Genomic DNA, 21,180 nt, shown 5'->3' with positions numbered 1-21,180 from the left:
TTTATTTTATTTATTTTATTTATTTTATTTATTTTATTTATTTTATTTATTTTATTTATTTTATTTATTTTATTCAATATCATACATTCTACATACAACAAAGTCCAGGGGCCCTCAAGCACGGTGGAGCATGTGTTGCGTCTGGTACGTGACGTCACGCTGCGTCACTCGCGTCTCCGTCCGGGCGGCGGCAGCGCGCACGCACAGTCACGTAATGTTCTGTTTACGTCTGTAGTGCAGTGACCCTGCTGCTGCTGCAAAACGAGCCATTGTACCTGCTTTAAAGCCGCACCTGGGGGGATGTGACTGGATATTTGAGATACTTGAGGGTGTGAGGAGTTCCAGAGTGACCTGTCAGAGTCACCATGGATTACCTGTAGTGTAAAGCTTCTCTCTGACTGACAGCAGGAGAGCTAGCAGGGCTCAGTTAGCTTTGGATCAGCTGTTCTGCACACAGGTATTATCCTCTGTGGTTGTTGTGTGTGTGTGTGTGTGTAGCTGCTGGATCTGTGTGTGTCTGCAGTGTGTAGTGTGTGTAGTGTGTGTAGCTGCTGATGGCTCATGTGTAGCTGCAGCTCTTACAGTCATTGCCTCCCAGCGGTGGAAACAGTTCTCAGATCCTTTAACGGTGAGTGGCTGCACAAACACATTCACTGCATTAAAGTCAAAACACTAGCATGCACTATATCACCCAAGGTGCACTTCATTTCAATCAGGAAGTATACAGGGGTGGGAAGTAACTACGTTCCTTTACTCTAGTGTTGTACGTTTGGTCCAATTTAAATAATATTGTTATATTTCTACTTGTTTGTGAGGAGACACAATTAGTATATCAAACATATGGTGAACTAATAATAACAACTACATGTCTGTGTGTAACCCTGTGTTTACATATAAGTCATTATTTGAATGTTGTGATTTAGACGAATCACCCAAATATAAAACTAGTATAACTTTAATACTCAGAGCTGCATGTTCAGAGGATGCAGTGATGAAGACTCTCTCCTCCTCCTCCTCTCTCAGGTTCCTGGAGCAGCCTGAGGTCGGGCGGCGCCTCCGGAGGAAACATGGCTCCCAAAGACATCATGACCAACTCTCACGCCAAATCCATCCTGAACGCCATGAACGCTCTGAGGAAGAGCAACACGCTGTGCGACATCACGCTGAGGGTGAACACCGCCGACTTCCCCGCGCACCGGATCGTCCTCGCAGCCTGCAGCGACTACTTCTGCGCCATGTTCACCAGCGAGGTAACGCTCAGAGAGGCTTAGAGTTAGCATCCAAAACTCCTCTGTTTACTTCCTGGAACATGGTGACATCACTATGGAACACTCGCGCTCCTATTGGCCATCTCTCCGACACATTGTAATTGTACGTGATAGGGTATAAGGGGCGGGACATCTCTTATGCTGCTCTTATGGTTCAACGTCAGTGACGGCAGGCTGAGATCCTCATCACTGATTGGCTAAGTGTGGTGTGTGTGTGTGTGTGTGTGTGTGTGTGTGTGTGTGTGTGTGTGTGTGTGTGTGTGTGTGTGTGTGTGTGTGTGTGTGTGTGTGTGTGTGTGTGTGTGTGTGTGTGTGTGTGTGTGTGTGTGTGTGTGTGTGTGTGTGTGTGTGTGTGTGTGTGTGTGTGTGTGTGTGTGTTGTGTGTGTGTGTGTGTGGGTGTGTGTGTGTGTGTGTGTGTGTGTGTGTGTGTGTGTGTGTGTGTGTGTGAGCTGGCAGAGAAGGGGAAGTCCTTCGTTGATATCCAGGGTCTGACAGCGTCTACGATGGAGATTCTTCTGGACTTCGTGTACACGGAGACGGTTCTGGTGACGGTGGAGAACGTTCAGGAGCTGCTGCCGGCCGCGTGCTTACTGCAGCTCAAAGGTGCGTTCAGGTGCATCCACTCAAAGGTGCGTTCAGGTGCATCCACTCAAAGGTGCGTTCAGGTGCATCCACTCAAAGGTGCTTCCAGGTGCATCCACTCAAAGGTGCGTTCAGGTGCATCCACTCAAAGGTGCGTTCAGGTGCATCCACTCAAAGGTGCGTTCAGGTGCATCCACTCAAAGGTGCGTTCAGGTGCATCCACTCAAAGGTGCGTTCAGGTGCATCCACTCAAAGGTGCGTTCAGGTGCATCCACTCAAAGGTGCTTTCAGGTGCATCCACTCAAAGGTGCGTTCAGGTGCATCCACTCAAAGGTGCGTTCAGGTGCATCCACTCAAAGGTGCGTTCAGGTGCATCCACTCAAACGCTGAGGAGAAAACAGTGAGGTCATGATGTTGTGAGGAAAGACAGAGAGTACCTGAGGGTCATCTGACTCTTTGAAAGGATTTCTATTCTACGTCCTCAAAGAAAGAGGTCTGTGAAGGTATAACACATGAAATAAAATCTAAGTTTTAAATATGATACCTTCTAAAATACCTCTTTTATTCCCCTAAGTGCTTAAAGTTTGGCAAATGCTTAATAATTAACCATAAAAACAGCTTGAATCTGAAAAAACTCTGAGTCAGGAAACAAACCCCTCTCTCTTTTCCTCCGTACCCACATCTCTAAAAACGGGGGAACAACGGAGCTGATCCAGATTTGCTGCGTCATGACCACATGACTAAAATGTGGGCGGGCTTTACACCCACGGGCCAATCAGAGACGTTGCTGTCAGAAACAATGAGACGTGTTCTGGAAGTGATATGGTCTGTGTTTACATTAGCATGCTAACACTCAGAGCTAACCTGTACTGGAGAGAGCGTGTGTGAAGAAGCAGGAAATCAAAAGGAAGTCACCTTGTGGTAAACCTGAGAGAGAGAAAGAGTTTGAGCTCCATACTGTTTCAGAGAGAATCCTTCATGTGGTTTGGAACATGATATGGAGTTTAGTCACGGCAGCATTTAGCTGAGTTTCTGCTGGGAGAGTTCTCCTGATGAGATCTACTCTCTCTCTGAAGCTACTGACCCAGAGTCAGCTCTTTAGTAACAGCTGGGAGAGAGGGGGGGGGGGGGGCTACAAGGATCTGTTTGGGGTTTGGAGCAGGACACTTCAGAGACATGTCCTTAGTAACAGCTGGAAGGGGGGGGGGGGGGGGCTACAAGGATCTGTTTGGGGTTTGGAGCAGGACACTTCAGAGACATGTCCTTAGTAACAGCTGGAAGAGAGGGGGGGGGGGGCTACAAGGATCTGTTTGGGGTTTGGAGCAGGACACTTCAGAGACATGTCCTTAGTAACAGCTGGAAGAGAGAGGGGGGGGGGCTACAAGGATCTGTTTGGGGTTTGGAGCAGGACACTTCAGAGACATGTCCTTAGTAACAGCTGGAAGAGAGGGGGGGGGGGGCTACAAGGATCTGTTTGGGGTTTGGAGCAGGACCCTTCAGAGACATGTCTTTAGTAACAGCTGGAAGAGAGGGGGGGGGGGGGCTACAAGGATCTGTTAGGGGTTTGGAGCAGGACCCTTCAGAGACATGTCCTTAGTAACAGCTGGAAGAGAGGGGGGGGGCTACAAGGATCTGTTTGGGGTTTGGAGCAGGACACTTCAGAGACATGTCCTTAGTAACAGCTGGAAGAGAGAGGGGGGGGGCTACAAGGATCTGTTTGGGGTTTGGAGCAGGACACTTCAGAGACATGTCCTTAGTAACAGCTGGAAGAGAGGGGGGGGGGGGCTACAAGGATCTGTTTGGGGTTTGGAGCAGGACACTTCAGAGACATGTCCTTAGTAACAGCTGGAAGAGAGGGGGGGGGGGGGGCTACAAGGGTCTGTTTGGGGTTTGGAGCAGGACACTTCAGAGACATGTCCTTAGTAACAGCTGGAAGAGAGGGGGGGGGGCTACAAGGATCTGTTTGGGGTTTGGAGCAGGACACTTCAGAGACATGTCCTTAGTAACAGCTGGAAGAGAGGGGGGGGGGGGGGGGCTACAAGGATCTGTTTGGGGTTTGGAGCAGGACACTTCAGAGACATGTCCTTAGTAACAGCTGGAAGAGAGGGGGGGGGGCTACAAGGATCTGTTTGGGGTTTGGAGCAGGACACTTCAGAGACATGTCCTTAGTAACAGCTGGAAGAGAGGGGGGGGGGCTACAAGGATCTGTTTGGGGTTTGGAGCAGGACACTTCAGAGACATGTCCTTAGTAACAGCTGGAAGAGAGGGGGGGGGGGGGCTACAAGGATCTGTTTGGGGTTTGGAGCAGGACACTTCAGAGACATGTCCTTAGTAACAGCTGGAAGAGAGGGGGGGGGGGGGGCTACAAGGATCTGTTTGGGGTTTGGAGCAGGACACTTCAGAGACATGTCCTTAGTAACAGCTGGAAGAGAGGGGGGGGGGGGGGGCTACTAGGATCTGTTTGGGGTTTGGAGCAGGACACTTCAGAGACATGTCCTTAGTAACAGCTGGAAGAGAGGGGGGGGGGGGGGCTACAAGGATCTGTTTGGGGTTTGGAGCAGGACACTTCAGAGACATGTCCTTAGTAACAGCTGGAAGAGAGGGGGGGGGGGGGGGCTACTAGGATCTGTTTGGGGTTTGGAGCAGGACACTTCAGAGACATGTCCTTAGTAACAGCTGGAAGAGAGGGGGGGGGGGGCTACAAGGATCTGTTTGGGGTTTGGAGCAGGACACTTCAGAGACATGTCCTTAGTAACAGCTGGAAGAGAGGGGGGGGGGGGCTACAAGGATCTGTTTGGGGTTTGCAGCAGGACACTTCAGAGACATGTCCTTAGTAACAGCTGGGAGAGAGGGGGGGGGGCTACAAGGATCTGTTTGGGGTTTGGAGCAGGACACTTCAGAGACATGTCCTTAGTAACAGCTGGGAGAGAGGGGGGGGGGGGGCTACAAGGATCTGTTTGGGGTTAGGAGCAGGACACTTCAGAGACATGTCCTTAGTAACAGCTGGAAGAGAGGGGGGGGGGGGGGCTACTAGGATCTGTTTGGGGTTAGGAGCAGGACACTTCAGAGACATGTCCTTATATATTTGTATATATCTGAGAGCTGTAATATGGGCCTAAAGCAGTAGTATAGAGACCTTTAACTCATGTTCCCCTCTGCTTCCTCAGGAGTGAAGCGCGCCTGCTGTGACTTCCTGGAGGGGCAGCTGGACCCCACAAACTGCCTCGGGATCCGGGACTTTGCAGAGACTCACAACTGTCTGGATCTGATGCAGGCGGCTGAACTCTTCTCCCAGAAACACTTCTCAGAGGTCGTCCAGCACGAAGAGTTCATGCTGCTCTGCCAGGCCGAGGTGGAGAAGCTCATCAAGTGCGACGAGATACAGGTGAGGAAACACGAGAGGAAACACGAGATACAGGTGAGGAAACACGAGATACAGGTGAGGAAACACGAGATACAGGTGAGAAAACACGAGAGGAAACACGAGATACAGGTGAGGAAACACGAGAGGAAACACGAGATACAGGTGAGGAAACACGAGATACAGGTGAGGAAACACGAGAGGAAACACGAGATACAGGTGAGGAAACACGAGATACAGGTGAGAAAACACGAGAGGAAACACGAGATACAGGTGAGGAAACACGAGAGGAAACACGAGATACAGGTGAGGAAACACGAGAGGAAACACGAGAGGAAACGAGGGGTTACGTATGGTAACCCTTGTTATATCTCTCACAGGCTCCGCCCTCTACTGGACTCTATGGGTACTCCCCTCGATCCTATCATGCAAGCATTCATCCACTGAGACTTTCTAGACGTAGCCGGCCCCTGGGCGGGCCTACCTGAATGCGCGCGCATCTCACCGCATAAAAGGAGGCCTCGCCTCCTGACTGTCATCCCTTTCTCTTCAGCAAGCAGCATAGGACAGACAGGGCCCCTGAGTAGAGGGCCCCTGAGTAGAGGGCGGAGCCTGTGTTTATATAACGAGGGGTTACCATACGTAACCCCTCGTTATATAAACACAGGCTCGATGTATACAAGCGCTGGCGTCCCACAACAACACTGTTCCACTTCACTGTTTCTGACCGGCTTCCTGGTTAGCAGCCGCTGCGCCTCACTCGCCTCTCCCTCGCCTCTCACTCGCCTCTCACTCGCCTCTCACTCGCCTCTCCCTCGCCTCTCACTCGCCTCTCACTCGCCTCTCACTCGCCTCTCACTCGCCTCTCACTCGCCTCTCACTCGCCTCTCCCTCGCCTCTCCCTCGCCTCTCCCTCGCCTCTCACTCGCCTCTCACTCACCTCTCACTCGCCTCTCACTCGCCTCTCACTCGCCTCTCCCTCGCCTCTCACTCGCCTCTCACTCGCCTCTCACTCGCCTCTCCCTCGCCTCTCCCTCGCCTCTCACTCACCTCTCACTCGCCTCTCACTCGCCTCTCCCTCGCCTCTCCCTCGCCTCTCACTCGCCTCTCACTCGCCTCTCCCTCGCCTCCCACTCGCCTCTCCCTCGCCTCTCCCTCGCCTCTCACTCGCCTCTCCCTCGCCTCTCCCTCGCCTCTCCCTCGGCCGTAACCATGGAGAGAAAAGAGGCTGCGGCTGACAGAGCACACCCTGATGCGCTTACCCCTGCTATGACGTCACTGCCTTGCTGAAGAGAAAGGGATGACAGTCAGGAGGCGAGGCCTCCTTTTATGCGGTGAGATGCCCGCGCATTCAGGTAGGCCCGCCCAGGGGCCGGCTACGTCTAGAAAGTCTCAGTGGATGAATGCTTGCATGATAGGATCGAGGGGAGTACCCATAGAGTCCAGTAGAGGGCGGAGCCTGTGAGAGATATAACAAGGGTACAGGTGATAGAGAGGAGAAAACAGGAGGTACAGGTGATAGAGAGGAGAGAACAGGAGGTACAGGTGATAGAGAGGAGAAAACAGGAGGTACAGGTGATAGAGAGGAGAGAACAGGAGGTACAGGTGATAGAGAGGAGAGAACAGGAGGTACAGGTGATAGAGAGGAGAGAACAGGAGGTACAGGTGATAGAGAGGAGAAAACAGGAGTGTATTAATATGTGTATTATACCCTGTAAACCCCCCTGTCCCTCAGAGTGTGTATTAATATGTGTATTATACCCTGTAAACCCCCCTGTCCCTCAGAGTGTGTATTAATATGTGTATTATACCCGGTAAACCCCCCTGTCCCTCAGGTGTGTATTAATAGTGTATTAATATGTGTATTATACCCTGTAAACCCCCCCTGTCCCTCAGAGTGTGTATTAATATGTGTATTATACCCGGTAAACCCCCCTGTCCCTCAGAGTGTGTATTAATATGTGTATTATACCCGGTAAACCCCCCTGTCCCTCAGAGTGTGTATTAATATGTGTATTATACCCGGTAAACCCCCCTGTCCCTCAGAGTGTGTTTTAATATGTGTATTATACCCGGTAAACCCCCCCTCGTCCCTCAGAGTGTGTATTAAATATGTGTATTATACCCGGTAAACCCCCCTGTCCCTCAGAGTGTGTATTAATGTGTGTATTATACCCGGTAAACCCCCCTGTCCCTCAGAGTGTGTATTAATATGTGTATTATACCCGGTAAACCCCCCTGTCCCTCAGAGTGTGTATTAATATGTGTATTATAAAACCCCCCTGTCCCCTCAGAGTGTGTTTAATGGTGTGTATACCCGGTAAACCCCCCTTGTCCCTCAGAGTGTGTATTAATATGTGTATTATACCCGGCAACCCACCCTGTCCCTCAGAGTGTGTATAATATGTGTATTATACCCGGTAAACCCCCCTGTCCCTCAGAGTGTGTATTAATATGTGTATTATACCCGGTAAACCCCCCTGTCCCTCAGAGTGTGTATTAATATGTGTATTATACCCTGTAAACCCCCCTGTCCCTCAGAGTGTGTATTAATATGTGTATTATACCCTGTAAACCCCCCTGTCCCTCAGAGTGTGTATTAATATGTGTATTATACCCTAACCCCCCTGTCCCTCAGAGTGTGTATTAATATGGTGTATATACCCTGTAAACCCCCCTGTCCCTCAGAGTGTGTATTAATATGTGTTATACCCGGTAAACCCCCCTGTCCCTCAGAGTGTGTATTAATATGTGTATTATACCCTAACCCCCCTGTCCCTCAGAGTGTGTATTAATATGTGTATTATACCCTGTAAACCCCCTGTCCCTCAGAGTGTGTATTAATATGTGTATTATACCCTGTAAACCCCCCCTGTCCCTCAGAGTGTGTATTAATATGTGTATGATACCCTAACCCCCCTGTCCCTCAGAGTGTGTATTAATATGTGTATGATACCCTAACCCCCCTGTCCCTCAGAGTGTGTATTAATATGTGTATGATACCCTAACCCCCCTGTCCCTCAGAGTGTGTATTAATATGTGTATGATACCCTAACCCCCCTGTCCCTGCGCAGGTGGACTCTGAGGAGCCGGTGTTCGAGGCCGTGCTGAACTGGGTGAAACACAACAGAAAGGACCGCGAGGCGTTCCTCTCCGAGATGCTGGAGTTCGTGCGGCTGCCTCTGCTGACGCCGCGATACATCACCGACGTGATCGACCCCGAGGTGAGGCTCTCGTCCAATCACACGCTCTCGTCCAATCACACGCTCTCGTCCAATCACACGCTCTCGTCCAATCACACGCTCCAAACTCTGATTAAGGCCCAATAGGCTCTCGTCCCAAATGTAAGGCGCCTTTCAGACACCGTACAATTTGTTAAATATTCTAAGAGGTAAAAGCAACAAGTGTGCGACAACAAGCTGCGAGTGAGACTTCAGACGGAGGGGGAGTGCGTAGGGTTTGGTTTGGAATTGGGCCTAAATCCCCCCCCCCCACTGTTCCCACTGTATAGCTCTCTCTTTCTGACTGGTTTCAGCCTCTGATCTCTCTCTTATGGCGCATTTCCACTACACGGCCTCGCTCGGTATGGCTAGGCCTCGTTAGGCCCGGCTCACTTTATGGCGCATTCCCATTACAGTTTAGGAACTGGGGCAGTAACTATAGTAACGCAGTGTAGGCGGAGCCGTGACGTCATCTTCAATGAGAACCCCAGAAAAACAACACAGCCGTTAGCTGTTAGCACTCAGAGCTCACAGCTCCTCATATCTGTTCAGAAACTAGACAAAAGTGAAACAAGTACAAACCACAGACTGCCTGTGTCATGGTGAATACAGTCGCTGCTTTATTTATGTCTGTATAGGCCGTTGTTGCGAGTGTGGACGGTCGGAGCATATACTGCGTTAGCTTAGCCAATCTCCATTTAGAAAACACGCATTTTAAAAGGTGTTTCCCCTGCCGTCTGTCTGCAGACTTGACAAAGCATTAATTCATGGTTTTTACTAACCGGTATCAGTATGTTGTTACTTCATCATTTAGAAACGTGTATTACAATTAAATCACGGTCAAATATGTCCATCTTGTTGTAGTTGTAGCCCCCTTGCCAGCGCTCCTCTCTCTAGTTTAGCATACTCAGCCCGACTCAGCCCTGTTTGTTGGCCCCGATAGAACCACAATTTTATGGGGCCAGAAAAACTGTGAAATAGTACCCGCTAGCCAGAACTAGGCCAAGTGGAAACGCAACCAAAGACGGGCCCTGCACGGCTCTGCACGCTTAAAGTGAGCTCCGCGCTGCAGTGGAAATGCGCCATTACCGTCTGTTTCACCCTCTGATCTCTCTCTCTCTCTCTTACCGTCTGTTTCACCCTCTGATCTCTCTCTCTCTTACCGTCTGTTTCACCCTCTGATCTCTCTCTCTCTCTCTTACCGTCTGTTTCACCCTCTGATCTCTCTCTCTCTCTTACCGTCTGTTTCACCCTCTGATCTCTCTCTCTCTCTTACCGTCTGTTTCACCCTCTGATCTCTCTCTCTCTTACCGTCTGTTTCACCCTCTGATCTCTCTCTCTCTTACCGTCTGTTTCACCCTCTGATCTCTCTCTCTCTTACCGTCTGTTTCACCCTCTGATCTCTCTCTCTTACCGTCTGTTTCACCCTCTGATCTCTCTCTCTCTCTTACCGTCTGTTTCACCCTCTGACCCTCTCTCTCTCACACACCCTCTGACCCTCTCTCTCTCTCTCTCTCTCACACCCTCTGACCCCCTCTCTCTCTCTCTCACACCCTCTGACCCTCTCTTTCTCTCTCTCTCTCTCTCACACCCTCTGACCCTCTCTCTCTCTCTCTCACACACCCTCTGACCCTCTCTCTCTCTCACACACCCTCTGACCCCCTCTCTCTCTCTCTCTCACACCCTCTGACCCCCTCTCTCTCTCTCTCTCTCTCACACCCTCTGACCCTCTCTCTCTCTCTCTCTCTCACACCCTCTGACCCTCTCTCTCTCTCTCTCACACACCCTCTGACCCTCTCTCTCTCTCACACACCCTCTGACCCCCTCTCTCTCTCTCTCTCTCTCTCACACACCCTCTGATCTCTCTCTCTCTCTCTCAGCCCCTGGTCCGATGCAGCTTGCCCTGCAGAGACCTGGTGGACGAGGCTAAGAAGTTCCACCTGAGGCCGGAGCTGAGGAGCGAGATGCAGGGCCCCAGGACGCAGGCCAGGCTCGGTGGGAAACACACTCTCATTACTCATTATATACTATTTGATATTATTTTATTTTATTAGTATTTTTTTAATTATTTTTGTTAAAAATTATATATAAAAAAAATGGTATTGATATATATATTTATTTATTATTTTATTTATATATATTTTTTATATTATATTTTCATTCATTTTATTATATTTTAGTTTAGTTTTTACACATTTAAATGAAAAGTCTTATATTATACGTTTCTAATGGATTTATTTTTATTATGTACTATCGTTTTGTATTTATCTTAGAATGACTATTATCACAAAAATAAATCTGATGAAACTTTGATTTGAGAAGTGAAGCCACTAAATATGAAACGTGTAAAGCTGTTTCCAGATATGTGAATACAGATGGATCATTATCCCTCCCTCCCTCCTCCCCCCCCCCCCCCTCCCCTGTAACGTTCTCTGATGGTTCCTGGTTCCTCTCCAGGAGCCAAAGAGGTTCTCCTAGTGATCGGAGGGTTCGGCAGCCAGCAGTCGCCCATCGACATCGTGGAGAAATACGACCCCAAGACTAAGGAGTGGACCTCTCTACCTGTGAGTTCAAACACACCTGCAACCACTTTGCTTTCTACCTCAGGGATTACAAATATAACTAGAGAATGCAATTCCTGAAGAAATTGCTAGTGGGAATGCTTTATGCTGAAAAGTAATGTGTAAGAAGAAAGTGAAGAATTTAGATTGAAATGATACATGAACACTGGGGGCTTGAATGTGTGATGAGAGAAGAAAAGAGAGTAAAAAGGCTTGGAAAAGCAGCAGAATATTTGAACTGCAAACCTTTGAACTAACATGATGGCGAATGATCTGTCGCCATGCCAACGGCATTTGATGACGTCCCATAATACGCTTAGATGCGTTGATGGCTGCACCGTTACCAAACCTGTGAAGTTTTGGGCCGTTTGGAACATTTTCACTGAAGTTATGAGGAAACCGTGTTTCATGGCGAGCCTTGTGTTACCATGGCAACGGCATTTGAAGAAATCTCAAAACTGTCCCATAGATGTCTTCACGGCTGGACTGTCTCTTAATGGCCCTCTCTCTCTTCTCTTGATCGCCCTCTCTCTCTTCTCTTGATCACCCTCTCTCTCTTCTCTTGATCTTCCATGGAAACGCATCAGAAGGATGCGTTTCCATCCGAGGGATGCGTTTCCATGGAAACGGCATATGATGACACCCCATAATTGACGTAGAGCTGTTGAGGGCAGGACCATTAACCATTATCTGAATCAGTATGATCAGTTGAATACTGGATTCTGATTGGTCAATTCAGAACACGTGACACATTGTTAATCCAGTAGTACAGACCGCTGTCAAGGACTTATTGACCGTTGTTAAGGACTTATTGACCGTTGTTAAGGACTTATTGACCGTTGTTAAGGACGCTCACATCTGCAGAAAGAAGTCCGGTCGATTTAACTGTATACAGTTTGGCCGAAAAGCTTTTCAAACAGTTTGCTTGTCTTTAGTTTCCCATTGTCTCCCGTCTGAGAGCAACATGGAGGATTTTAATATTAATTTTAATATATTTGGAGAGCACAGTAGTCTGGATGAATGGTTAGTGGCTGATGAGTCCCCAGTGAAGAAAAGAAAAAGACAAGAAAACAGTGGAGAAGTAAGAGAGGCGAAAAGACGGACCACATTATGGGCTATGGAACTATTTAAAGACTGGCTGATCAGTAACGGGGCAGAGACCCTCAACACGTAACGGTCCAGACATCAAACGGCGACACATATTCAGTGTGCAGTTCCTTTGGCATTAGGGCAGGGATATCTAGATCCTTCCCAAGGTTTGACATCATGAAGTGTACTTTTAAAGCAAGCTACGATGTTTTCAATCTGTAATCAAAAAGCTCCACAAAAACGCTATCGAAGCAGTTCCTGACGTTGCTACGTAGTTCAAACGCTAACAACGGACTATTTTTGTCATTTTAAATCAATAAAAACATTTTCTAAATCAATAAAAGCATTTCAATTAATATTGGGAGTCATGTCGTTACCGCCTCGCTGCACATTATCCCTTTCATAAAATCCTATAGATAATATATATATCAAGGTATGATAGATACCATAATAAATAAGTTATATTAAAGCTTGGATGGATTTATATAAACACGTCGTCTAATCGATGATTCGTGGCAGCAGCAGATGTTTTTTTGAGCTAACCCTGTCCATGGACGCGGGAAGTGGGGGTGCTGAGGGGGCTGCAGCACCCCCATCTGTTGGCGGAGAGTTGTAACTGCGACGCCAAACGCAGTCTCCACTAGCACCCCCAAACGCGGCACACCTACAGTGTAAGCGCGCCACAGTTTCGCCGCAGAGAGGCTCCACTAGCACCCCCCCCCCCGCACCCCCAACTCTGACTGACTTCCCGCATCCGTGACCCTGTCTGTAGTTTTGGACAGAACATTGCCCCGTAAGCGATGCTACGTGGCGACGGTTTCTCTCCACGACCGGGTGATAAGAAATCCGATAAATAATAGATATATCAAGGTTTGATAGATACTATAATAAAATAGGATTTAGAGTGATATTAAAGCTTATTGCAAGACGGTCTAAAATCTCAGACCAATGAATCCCTTGTTGTTACTCTCCCTCCTCAACTAGGGGGACAGAGGGAAGGAACAAAACATGAAAATAACCGGGAGAGAGAAAAAAGAGAGAGGAAACTGATTTGTCAAAATGAGTAGATAATGTTTAATTGTGACGTGTGACGTGTGCAGCATGTGTAGTGCGGTGTCTCTGTGAGACCTGCGTGTTGAACTTGTGTTTGTTCGTTGGAAGGAGATGTGCTCCAGTTTATCTTTGTGTATCGCTAAGTTTACCTTAAGTTTGCTTTGTAACTTGGCTGCGGAGCCTTTCTTCCTTTTCAAACAATTCAACATTATCTACTGATTTTCCCAAATCAGTTTCCTCTCCTTTTTCTCTCTCCCGGTTCTTTCCATATGTTGTCCCTTCCCTCTGTGCGCCTAGTTGAGTGTCCCTTCCCTCTGTACGCCTAGTTGAGTGTCCCTTCCCTCTGTACGCCTAGTTGAGTGTCCCTTCCCTCTGTGCGCCTAGTTGTCCCTTCCCTCTGTGCGCCTAGTTGAGTGTCCCTTCCCTCTGTGCGCCTAGTTGAGTGTCCCTTCCCTCTGTGTGCCTAGTTGAGTGTCCCTTCCCTCTGTACGCCTAGTTGTCCCTTCCCTCTGTACGCCTAGTTGAGTGTCCCTTCCCTCTGTACGCCTAGTTGAGTGTCCCTTCCCTCTGTGCGCCTAGTTGTCCCTTCCCTCTGTGCGCCTAGTTGTCCCTTCCCTCTGTGCGCCTAGTTGTCCCTTCCCTCTGTGCGCCTAGTTGTCCCTTCCCTCTGTGCGCCTAGTTGAGTGTCCCTTCCCTCTGTACGCCTAGTTGAGTGTCCCTTCCCTCTGTGCGCCTAGTTGAGTGTCCCTTCCCTCTGTACGCCTAGTTGAGTGTCCCTTCCCTCTGTGCGCCTAGTTGAGTGTCCCTTCCCTCTGTGCGCCTAGTTGAGTGTCCCTTCCCTCTGTACGCCTAGTTGAGTGTCCCTTCCCTCTGTACGCCTAGTTGAGTGTCCCTTCCCTCTGTGCGCCTAGTTGAGTGTCCCTTCCCTCTGTACGCCTAGTTGAGTGTCCCTTCCCTCTGTGCGCCTAGTTGTCCCTTCCCTCTGTGCGCCTAGTTGAGTGTCCCTTCCCTCTGTGCGCCTAGTTGTCCCTTCCCTCTGTGTGCCTAGTTGAGTGTCCCTTCCCTCTGTGCGCCTAGTTGTCCCTTCCCTCTGTGTGCCTAGTTGAGTGTCCCTTCCCTCTGTGCGCCTAGTTGTCCCTTCCCTCTGTGTGCCTAGTTGAGTGTCCCTTCCCTCTGTGCGCCTAGTTGTCCCTTCCCTCTGTGCGCCTAGTTGTCCCTTCCCTCTGTACGCCTAGTTGAGTGTCCCTTCCCTCTGTGCGCCTAGTTGAGGAAGGAACACTTGTTAATTATCTTTCTGTCGTCTAATCAATGTTTTTTTTCATTCGTGTTTTTGGACAGAACATCGCCCGAAAGCGGCGCTACGTGGCGACGGTTTCTCTCCACGACCGGGTGTACGTGATCGGAGGCTACGACGGGCGCTCGCGGCTCAGCTCGGTGGAGTGTCTGGACTACACGGCGGACGAGGACGGCGTCTGGTACACCGTCGCCACCATGAACGTCCGGCGGGGCCTCGCGGGGGCCACCACCCTCGGAGGTGAGGGGGACTATCTTCAGAGAGTTGACAGTATTATAATTGATCTTGAAAACATGGTGTACAAAGCTCGGAGTGATCCGGGACCCTCTCATATCACTGATTTAAAAGCATTAGTTGTTTTCTTTTTCTCTTTTGTATTTAATTTGTAAAATGTTGCTTGGTTTTATCAATTTATTCTATTTTTGTCATTTTATTTAATGTGTATAAAAGCTGCTATACATTCTTTGGTATCCACTATTATTTTAGTATTTTTCTTACTTTTACTTTTTTTTTTAAAGTAATACTTAACTTCTTGATCATTTTATCGAATTTATTCTTTTGCCTATTTTACCTTTTTGAAACCTTATATTTGATTATTATTATAATTGTTGTTGTTGTTGTTGTTTCTCTCTTCAGATATGATTTATGTGGCTGGAGGTTTTGACGGCAGCCGGCGTCACACCAGCATGGAGCGCTACGACCCGAACATCGACCAGTGGAGCATGCTGGGAGATATGCAGACGGCCCGCGAGGGGGCGGGGCTTGTGGTCGCCAGCGGACTCATCTACTGCCTCGGTACAGAGCTTTCATTATACATTTTATTTATATAATAATAATAATTATAGCGGCAAAGCTCCCTTTGAGTTCTGCCGCTGAGAGGCTCAAACGTTCTCTGTGACGCGCTCCATACAAGAGGCCGTAGTCTGATAGAGTTCATGCTGTTTAGAAAAGAAACAAAACTAATCATTTTTAACGTACATGGAAAGTTTGAAACGGTACTCTTCCCTAACGGTGCGTCCACACGGCAGCGTGCGTTGAAGCTTGCCGGTGGGCGTGTCTGGCGTGCGACCAACAACCAATCACATTAATCTCCCGCCCCGGACACACAAGCACGCGGTTTGATTGGCTAGAGCTTGTTCTGGCATACGATTTGATTGGCTGCCGCTTCCGTCGAAGCTTGGTTGTTATTTTGTTTAGTTTTTTTGCGCTGTGATTTCAACCATTTGTTTGTCTATCAAATGTTTTTTTTGTTTTTTTCTGTATGTGTTGTTTAAGAAAAATGAAAATACAGTTAAAATAAAATGTAAAAAAACCAAACAGAACAAACAATATTCAAGTCCGGACACACGGTCAACAGAAAGTATCTGAGCACCCTCTCCTCTACGTCATCCAGCAGGTGACCTAAACACCAATACAACAGAACAAACAAACAAAAAGGGCAAATAATAAAGTGAAAATGCAATAAATAGCAATTATTATTATTATTATAATTATTAAAAGGATTCTGATTGTTTGTGTTAGAATCCTGAACGTCCTCCTCCAACATGAGAGTAACATGATAACAAAGGTATCCCAACTGTAGCTGTGAACATGACAGGATGTATGATTACCTAGAAGAGCATCAGGACTGTTTGAGGCATATGATAGCTATGTGATTAACATGATGATTCTATGGAGAGAGACATATGACAAGCATGCTCATTTCTGACGTGGAGCTAATCTGAAGTAAACATTGAATACTGCTTTCTATTCCTCCATCTTGTGACTGTGTAACTCCCTCTCTTGGATATCAGCATGTGAAGGACACTGTTCAGGAACTAGTTGATGCTCTGTATGTGATGACTCCTTCCATTCTGGAGAGGATCACAGATACATGGATCCTGAGATTGAAGCTCAAGCCGGAGACCAGGGAGAGTTCTCTAACAGTTTGATCCTCTGTTTCCTGTCAGGAGGGTACGACGGTCTGAACATCCTGAACTCGGTGGAGCGGTACGACCCGCACACCGGACACTGGACCAGCGTCACCCCCATGGCCACCAAGCGCTCAGGTAGGGTGTGTGGGTGTGTGTGTGTGTGTGTGTGTGTGTGTGTGTGTGTGTGTGTGTGTGTGTGTGTGTGTGTGTGTGTGTGTGTGTGTGTGTGTGTGTGTGTGTGTGTGTGTGTGTGTGTGTGTGTGTGTGTGTGTGTGTGTGTGTGTGTGTGTGTGTGTGGTGTGTGTGTGTGTGTGTGTGTGTGTGTGTGTGTGTGGTGTGTGTGTGTGTGTGTGTGTGTGTGTGTGTGTGTGTGTGTGTGTGTGTGTGTGTGTGTGTGTGTGTGTGTGTGTGTGTGTGTGTGTGTGTGTGTGTGTGTGTGTGTGTGTGTGTGTGTGTGTGTGTGTGTGTGTCTTATGGCGCATTTCCACTGCAGGACCTAGCCCGGCTTAGTACGGTATGGTTAGGCCTTGGTGGGCCAGGCTCACTTTATGCTGCGTTTCCATTACAGTGTAGTACCTGGAGCAGTAACTATAGTAACGCAGTGTAGGCGGAGCGATCGGCTGTTCGTCGGGCGGAGCGACGCTGCATAAAACTGCCGTGACGTCATCTTCAATGCGAACCACAAAGCCAAAACATCTATTAGCCCTCAGAGCTCACAGCTCCTCATATATGTTCAGAAACTAGACAAAAGTTAAACAAGTACAAACCACAGACTGCCTGTGTCATGGTGAATACAGTCGCTGCTTTATTTATGTCTGTATAGGCCGTTGTTGTGAGTGTGGATGGTCGGAGCATATACTGCGTTAGCTTAGCCAATCTCCATTTAGAAAACACGCATTTTAAAAGGTTTTTCGCCTGCCGTCTGTCTGCAGACTTGACAAAGCATTAATTCATGGTTTTTACTAACCGGTATCAGTATGTTGTTACTTCATCATTTAGAAACGTGTATTACAATTAAATCACGGTCAAATATGTCCATCTTGTTGTAGTTGTAGCCCCCTTGCCAGCAATTCTCTCTGACCAATCAGCAGTCGAGTGTTCACGTCACTAGTGTAGCATATTCAGCCCGGTTGTTGGCCCGCTAAGAACCTCGATTTTGGAGGGCCAGAAAAAAGGTGAGAAAGTCGCTCTGAGCCGGAACTAGCCCGAGTGGAAAAGCAAAAGAAAACGTGCTACGTGCTGCAGTGGAAAAGCGCCATTTGTTTCTGTTTATGAGACTCTTAGTCAAAGTCAAAAAGTCAACTTTATTGTCAATCTTTCAGTTTGTGTGTCCAGACAGAGAGATCGAAATACTGCTTCCCACAATCCAGAATACAAAAACAAATATATATAAAAATATGTATAAAAAATGTGTAATATACCTATATCAATCTTCCTGCCTCATCCAGGCGCCGGCGTGGCGTTGCTGAACGACCACATCTACGTGGTGGGGGGGTTTGATGGCGTCTCCCACCTGGACTCTGTGGAGGTTTATAACATCCGGACGGACTACTGGGCGACGGTCGCTTGCATGACGACGCCGCGATGCTACGTGGGAGCGACGGTGCTGCGAGGACGACTCTACGCCATCGCAGGGTGAGGAGGCACACGAGGCACAATTGGGGGAAAAGTCATAATTATGAGAAAACGTAAAAATTATGAGAAAGTCAACATTCAATCTAAAGATTCTAAGAAAAGTGAGAATTCTGAGAAAATGTCAAAAATCTGGGAAAATTCTGAGAAAAAATAAAAAATTCTGTGAAAAAAGAAAAAATTCTGTGAAAAAAACAGAATTCTTAGAAAAGTCAAAATTCTGAAAATTCTGTGAAAAGCCAAAATTCTGAGAAAAGGGAGAATTGTTAGAAAAAGTCAAAATTCTGGAAAGAAAACAGAATTCCAAGAAAAAGTAGAAAATCTGAGAAAAGTACACATTCTTAGAAAAAGTCTAAAAGTTTTAAATTCTGTGAAAAGCCAAAATTCTGTGAAAAGGGAGAATTGTTAGAAAAAGTCAAAATTCTGGAAAGAAAACAGAATTCCAAGAAAAAGTAGAAAATCTGAGAAAAATACACATTCTTAGAAAAAGTCTAAAAGTTTTAAATTCTGTGAAAAGCCAAAATTCTGTGAAAAGGGAGAATTGTTAGAAAAAGTCAAAATTCTGGAAAGAAAACAGAATTCCAAGAAAAAGTAGAAAATCTGAGAAAAGTACACATTCTTAGAAAAAGTCTAAAAGTTTTAAATTCTGTGAAAAGCCAAAATTCTGAGAAAAGGGAGAATTGTTAGAAAAAGTCAAAATTCTGTGAAAGAAAACAGAATTCCAAGAAAAAGTCGAAAATCTGAGAAAATTCTGAGAATAAAACTAATTCTGAGAAAAAAACTGAATTCTTAGAAAAGTCAAAATTCTGAGACATTTTAAATTCTAAGAAAATTCTAAGATCTGTAAAAAAAAAACTGAATTCCGAGAAAAAGTCGAAAACCTGAGAAAAGTACAAATTCTTATAAAAAGTCAAAATTCTGAGAAAATAAAGATGACGTTATATAGTCTATATAACAACAACAACATTCCGTAAATGAAAATGTCCTGCCTCCTCTCTCCAGGTACGACGGGAACTCTCTGCTCAGCAGCATCGAGTGCTACGACCCCGTCATCGACTCCTGGGAGGTCGTGACCTCCATGGCGACGCAGCGCTGCGACGCCGGAGTGTGTGTGCTGCGAGAGAAGTGAAGAAGACGAAGAAGAGTAAAGTGTTAGTGTTTCCATGAGCACCGTGTTGTAAACATCCTGAACTGACAGCTTGAAACACAACATGTGAAGCAGCAGCGAGCGGACAGACGGCAGCTAGCCTCTCTCACAGCGAACCCTCAGAGCTGCATGACTCTCCTCACCTGTGAGATTATTTTTTCAGTTTGTCTTCAAAGTGCAATATATTTCTACTCATGGAGAAGCTGCTACACGCCTTATGACCCGGCCTGCATCAGACGTCCGTGTTGCCTCATCCATCTTTTTGTAACTGTTTTAGATTCTCTTTCATACAGAAGGTGTTGCTCTCAGATTATATATATATATTTAGAGATTTTAGAGAAATGACTGAATTGTGCCAGTTGATTATTTTGTCCCTGAAGAAATCACAGAGTCAGAGCTGCATGTGATGATTTTATTTTATAAAGCTGTACATTAACCTTCACTGTTGCCTGAGACGTGAATAAACTCACCGAGAAATTAAACCCTGAAACAACAACGCGCTGAGTCGTCAATAATAACAACAACAGATCATGACGAAGCAGTTTGAAGTCTCAGAGTCATATCAGTATGTGGTGTCTCTACTTTAAAGAGTCCTCTCCTGCTGATGTTCAGGTGTATATCAGTATGTAGTGTCTCTACTTTAAAGAGTCCTCTCCTGCTGATGTTCAGGTGTATCAGTATGTAGTGTCTCTACTTTAAAGAGTCCTCTCCTGCTGATGTTCAGGTGTATATCAGTATGTAGTGTCTCTACTTTAAAGAGTCCTCTCATGCTGATGTTCAGGTGTATATCAGTATGTAGTGTCTCTACTTTAAAGAGTCCTCTCTTGCTGATGTTCAGGAGTATATCAGTATGTAGTGTCTCTACTTTAAAGAGTCCTCTCCTGCTGATGTTCAGGAGTATATCAGTAGTTAGTGTATCTACTTTAAAGAGTCCTCTCCTGCTGATGTTCAGGTGTATATCAGTATGTAGTGTCTCTACTTTAAAGAGTCCTCTCCTGCTGATGTTCAGGTGTATATCAGTATGTGGTGTCTCTACTTTAAAGAGTCCTCTCCTGCTGATGTTCAGGTGTATATCAATATGTAGTGTCTCTACTTTAAAGAGTCCTCTCCTGCTGATGTTCAGGTGTATATCAGTATGTAGTGTCTCTACTTTAAAGAGTCCTCTCCTGCTGATGTTCAGGTGTATATCAGTATGTAGTGTCTCTACTTTAAAGAGTCCTCTCCTGCTGATGTTCAGGTGTATATCAGTATGTAGTGTCTCTACTTTAAAGAGTCCTCTCCTGCTGATGTTCAGGTGTATATCAGTATGTGGTGTCTCTACTTTAAAGAGTCCTCTCCTGCTGATGTTCAGGTGTATATCAGTATGTGGTGTCTCTACTTTAAAGAGTCCTCTCCTGCTGATGTTCAGGTGTATATCAGTATGTAGTGTCTCTACTTTAAAGAGTCCTCTCCTGCTGATGTTCAGGTGTATATCAGTATGTAGTGTCTCTACTTTAAAGAGTCCTCTCCTGCTGATGTTCAGGTGTATATCAGTATGTAGTGTCTCTACTTTAAAGAGTCCTCTCCTGCTGATGTTCAGGTGTATATCAGTATGTAGTGTCTCTACTTTAAAGAGTCCTCTCCTGCTGATGTTCAGGTGTATATCAGTATGTAGTGTCTCTACTTTAAAGAGTCCTCTCCTGCTGATGTTCAGGTGTATATCAGTATGTGGTTGTCTCTACTTTAAAGAGTCCTCTCCTGCTGATGTTCAGGTGTATATCAGTATGTAGTGTCTCTACTTTAAAGAGTCCTCTCCTGCTGATGTTCAGGTGTATATCAGTATGTAGTGTCTCTACTTTAAAGAGTCCTCTCCTGCTGATGTTCAGGTGTATATCAGTATGTAGTGTCTCTACTTTAGAGAGTCCTCTCATGCTGATGTTCAGGTGTATATCAGTAGTGTCTCATACTAAGGGTGGGGGGGATGTAGTGTCTCTACTTTAAAGAGTCCTCTCTTGCTGATGTTCAGGTGTATATCAGTATGTAGTGTCTCTACTTTAAAGAGTCCTCTCCTGCTGATGT

The 21,180-nt window shown here is 46.8% G+C and overlaps 1 protein-coding gene across 2 annotated transcripts; it reads left to right on the top strand.

Moving 5' to 3' along the window:
* The first annotated feature begins 222 nt into the window (after positions 1-222).
* On the top strand, positions 223-19,618 carry klhl12 (kelch-like family member 12). 2 transcript variants are annotated; one of them, XM_034151703.1, is made up of 12 exons: positions 223-457; positions 1,024-1,250; positions 1,719-1,872; positions 5,019-5,236; positions 8,287-8,436; positions 10,314-10,428; positions 10,891-10,997; positions 14,475-14,670; positions 15,067-15,225; positions 16,380-16,478; positions 17,792-17,978; positions 18,978-19,618. In XM_034151703.1, exons 2-12 carry the CDS (start codon positions 1,068-1,070, stop codon positions 19,102-19,104), a joined length of 1,695 nt encoding a protein of 564 aa, XP_034007594.1. In that variant the 5' UTR covers positions 223-457; positions 1,024-1,067; the 3' UTR covers positions 19,105-19,618. The 2 variants fall into 2 exon arrangements, with proteins under 2 accessions (XP_034007594.1, XP_034007593.1); XM_034151702.1 differs by having other exon boundaries at positions 223-628.
* The last annotated feature ends 1,562 nt before the right edge of the window (positions 19,619-21,180 follow it).

The sequence above is a fragment of the Trematomus bernacchii genome, unplaced genomic scaffold (genome assembly GCF_902827165.1).
Source record: "Trematomus bernacchii unplaced genomic scaffold, fTreBer1.1, whole genome shotgun sequence".
Taxonomy (NCBI): domain Eukaryota; kingdom Metazoa; phylum Chordata; class Actinopteri; order Perciformes; family Nototheniidae; genus Trematomus; species Trematomus bernacchii.
This window is presented reverse-complemented; position numbering and strand designations above follow the sequence as displayed.